This window comes from Haliaeetus leucocephalus, unplaced genomic scaffold (assembly GCF_000737465.1).
Source record: "Haliaeetus leucocephalus isolate CR32 unplaced genomic scaffold, Haliaeetus_leucocephalus-4.0 Scaffold159, whole genome shotgun sequence".
Classification (NCBI taxonomy): domain Eukaryota; kingdom Metazoa; phylum Chordata; class Aves; order Accipitriformes; family Accipitridae; genus Haliaeetus; species Haliaeetus leucocephalus.
The window spans coordinates 882,001-886,173 of NW_010972595.1; the positions used below are offsets into that span (position 1 = coordinate 882,001).

At 39.4% G+C, this 4,173-nt stretch overlaps 1 protein-coding gene across 3 annotated transcripts in view; it reads left to right on the forward strand.

Moving 5' to 3' along the window:
• The window catches only part of EAF1 (ELL associated factor 1), a 22,189-nt gene that overhangs the window by 630 nt on the left and 17,386 nt on the right, over positions 1–4,173 (forward strand). For all 3 annotated transcript variants that reach the window (XR_774034.1, XM_010562378.1, XM_010562379.1), the window contains exon 2: positions 3,194–3,288. Coding sequence is in view for 2 of the 3 variants with exons in the window: in XM_010562378.1 (XP_010560680.1) it covers positions 3,194–3,288 (95 nt within the window). In the remaining variant the exon portion in view is untranslated. The remainder of the gene's footprint in view (positions 1–3,193; positions 3,289–4,173) is intronic.

Genomic DNA, 4,173 nt, shown 5'->3' on the forward strand with positions numbered 1-4,173 from the left:
CCCCCCTTTCCCGCTCCCTCGGCGCCCATCTTCCCTCCCAGCCCACGCCCACGGGTGTTTTCCCCGCAGAGGTGTCCCAGCCCGGCGGGTAGCCTGAGGGGAGACGGGGAGGGTGGGTGACGGCCGAGAGCGCTCGTAGGAAGGAGGTTCGAGCGAGGCAGGCCAGGGAAGACGAACAGCTTATGAAAGTTTTTCGTGAAATGTCCGTGGATCGCTTAGGAGCGCGAAACGATCCCCTCCGTGAGGGGGTGGCTTGCCATTTTATTTTATATTTTTTTTATGGCAGTTGCAGGACAGGTCACCACAGGCCCCGGCCTGGCGGGAGTGCCTGGAGAAGAGTGCGTCTGGTTGGCAGCCCAAGCGCCCACAGTTTGATTTTTAACTGGTTATTTTCACGATGAGGCAACGTGTAAACCCAGCAGCCCCATCGCTGGCTGTCCCGACTCCAGCCAGCTGTAATAAGTCACTTCCAGGAAAGCAAGCAGAAATGACTCAAACGCATACGGTACTGCCTAATAAGTGTAAGATAAAACCTGAGGTAGGATCTCGAGCAGTTTCAAAGTTTTTAAATAATTGGAAGAGTATGTGGGTTTTTTAAAGACACCAGATGTTATTCCAACTGCTCTATTTAGCATTGGGTACATTTAATTTAATATTAGAAGATTGTTTTGAAGAGGACCTCACTGTATCTCTGTACTTGAATTCTGTGGATAAGAAATTGCTTTTTCTTCCCCTAAATGAGTCCAGGATTTAAAATGAGTAGTAAATCACCAGCAGTAAATGAAACTAATACTAAATATATTTCAGTAGCTTTCTATTAAGGTGGGGAATTTATACAGCTAACAGTAGGATTTTTTGTTTTATGATGCATAATCCTAGGCCCAGTCTCACGGCCTGTATTCATACACTACGAGTAAGTAATTTCGGTGATATTAGTCACCCAAGCGTGACTTGAAAGAACAACTTTCTAGATTGAGCTGTTACTCAAGCAGATGGTCAATGATTGAGGCAAAGCTATTTTGCTCAACAGTAAACTCTGTCTAGTGGATTAACACTTAAATTTTGTGTCTTTCATCCCTCTGGTTATACATAATTCCACCATGCTAAAAAATACCATACCATATGTTTAGTACATTTAACTGTTTATACATAACACTGAACAGTTTTATCCAGCACTAACGTATTAGCAAATCTCCATTTATAAATCAAAATTTTAAAATAGCCCAACTATCAAATGAATGAGGTTGTCTGATAATGTATGAATTAAATCCAAGCCATATCCAGATAGAAATATACTAGATTTCTAGAACTGAAAGTGCTTCAACAATCAATTTCTTAAGGGACTGCAAAGCCAAAGCTCTTCAGACTATAACTGGAAGAATGCAGTTTTATTTCAAAAGAGCTTTCTGTGTGCTTTATTTTCCTTCCATGACTTTCAAGTGAGATCTCTTAATTTCCTGGTTATACATTTTTTTTTTTCCTAACTGTTGATCTGAAATTATTTATCTGGGATCCAAGCATTATATTGTTCCCGTAATCCTCTTCAGAGAAACTACAATAAGAGGATTTTGTAGGCTAAATTTGTTTCGGCCTTCTTAAAATATTTCATTCCTTTCCGTAATGTTTATGAAATACCGTACTGAAAAACTGAATTATCCCTGGAAAACACATCTTAAAAACATTTGACTTTTGGAAGAAGGACTGTGAGTACATTTGGAGGGACATATGTGCACCTGATCTACAGCAAGATTAGCCAAGCATCTACACTTAGTAAGCTAACCAAATGAAAACAATTTGTTGAGTGTTTGTTTAGAGTAACTATATTTTGCTGATACCGAAGAAAGAAGTGTGATAGTGATATTCCTTTTAATTTAGTGACTGCGCTGTTGAAACTCTTGATCCCTTTTTGGCAAAGACGCTAGCTCTTGTACAGCTGGTTTGTTTTATTTAGCAAGCTTGCACATAAAGTAGGTGGGAAACAATAGCTAGAAATAGATTGCTTGGATGAAAATGAAGGGTATGATTTGGTCTGGCAGTGAAGGCATGAGGATTAAGTCAAGTGTGCCTGATTCTGTTTGTTGTGCTGTCAAAGTAAAACTCAGTTGGACATTAACATCCTCTTAATGACAATTTATTAGAAGCTGGGGTTTTGGTTTTTTTCTGTAAATGTGCTTTTCATAGTAGAATTATATTTTTAATTTGTTCTGAGATATTAATTTCTTAACTAATGCAGTAATTAAAAGCCTTGATCGTGAATATAATTGCACCTCTTTGTATCCAGAGATGCTAGAATTGAATGGGGGCTTATTTTAAAAATAAACAAAGCAAATCAACCTATATCTGTCTGATCTTACTTCACTTTGTCTAAATCCTCTGTTCAAAATATTACAGGTTCTGATACTTTTTTCTGGTTTTTATGGCTCATCAGCACAACAAAATAATGAGGAGAAAATACTTTTAAGTTAAAGTGCTATTAGTTCAAATAAATACACTAAACAGAAGTACCTTGTTTGGGGACAAAGCATCCTATACAGTGCAGCAAAAATACTTGAAACTAGGGTTAGTTTAAAGCTATTACAGTGTCTCACCTTAGTCATGCTTTCCATCCACAGTATCTTTGGACTAGCATGGAGCCTGCTGAAGTAAGATCAGCACCTCTTTTTTTTTTTTCCTCCTAAGTGAGATCTGAGGTCCCCTCTACCTTTGAGGAGGTATCGTGGAGACAAGATGGCTGTTAAATAGCCAGAAATATCAGTAAGGCTAAGTAGGTTGGTATCACTAAATTAGTCTTTGTCACAGAGAGAGTCCTCAGGTTTGGAATTGGCAGGAGCCGCACAGAGCCCCGAGTCTTGAAGTTGATGCTCTTTTGAGATGCATGGTACAGTTTTACACTTGCCTGCGAAATTGTCATTCAAAGTCTGGGGTTTGGAGAAGTCTGCTTTTGGTCTTCAAACAGAAGGTCTGGAACCTTACTTCCATTTTAAAAAGGAGGTTTAGAATCTGGTACCGTCATATCACTGGGGCACTGAGCATAGACACATTGTACTGGTGTGTTATTCCACCCCCGCTGTAAACACTAGCATGTATTTTAGCATTCCCTATAATCACAGTGAATGTGCAGTGACGCTTTGCAGGGCAGGATGATGCTTCTGAAGGCTATAAGAAATGTAATCACAATTGTTTTCCTCTTTAGATGATTTTAAGCCAGCATCGATTGATACATCTTGTGAGGGGGAACTCCAAGTGGGTAAAGGAGATGATGTAACAATCACTTTACCACATATTCCAGTAAGTTTGTTATATATGTGTCCTTGTTTACTCTCCAGTAAATTTGCAATGTAGTTAGTCTAACGTAAATGTTATTTTCACTTTCATCTTTGTTAATAGAAGTGGGTACAATATTTGAGCAGCCAGACTTGTAGTGTGCTACCTTAGGGAAGGACTGTACAATTGAATCTTTGTAAAGGGTTATATTTGTAAGGTTGCAGTCTGTTCTTCTGATTCCTTCCTTCCTACTCTTCCTTGAATAACAAGAAGACTTTTACTATTAGCTGACGCTCTATACCTGGTTTCCATCCATTTTTAGTGCTATGGCTTAATGAAGAAAGGCAGAGTAATTTGGGCTTTAGTCAAGATTTGATGCTCAGAAGCCACAGGTAGGCCTGTAAGCATATTCGTCCCATTACTAAACCATGTACAGATAGCATAGAGGGTTCCCTAGCTTTAGCTTTATCAGTAGAAGCAAGAGGGGCAGTTCTGGTAAGTGACAATGAAGTTGTTTCCCATCCACTTCCTCCTCAAATTATGCCATAAAGCTCTACAGTGTGAGGATGACAGTCAACCAGCAATAAAACAAGTGATCAAACTGTTTATAGGTGCAGCTGTTTTGTAATTGAAAGTTCAGTGGTTTTCTTACCAAAGCAAATGAAACTGCTTGCATGCTGGAACTGGATTTGTTTATTAGCTGAAGCTAATGCTATGTGTCAAGCTGATAAGCCAGAATTCACAGACATCAATGGGTTTGGTGGTTGCAGGGGGGCACCAGTCAGTTTGGAAGCTGTGTGTCAGATCTTTTTGGTATTGTTATTCTAGCATGTTGGTGTTTTTAATTGATAGGTGATGGTACTATGATAATTCTTACTGAATGAGGCTTTAGCCTGTTCCCGCCCCCCC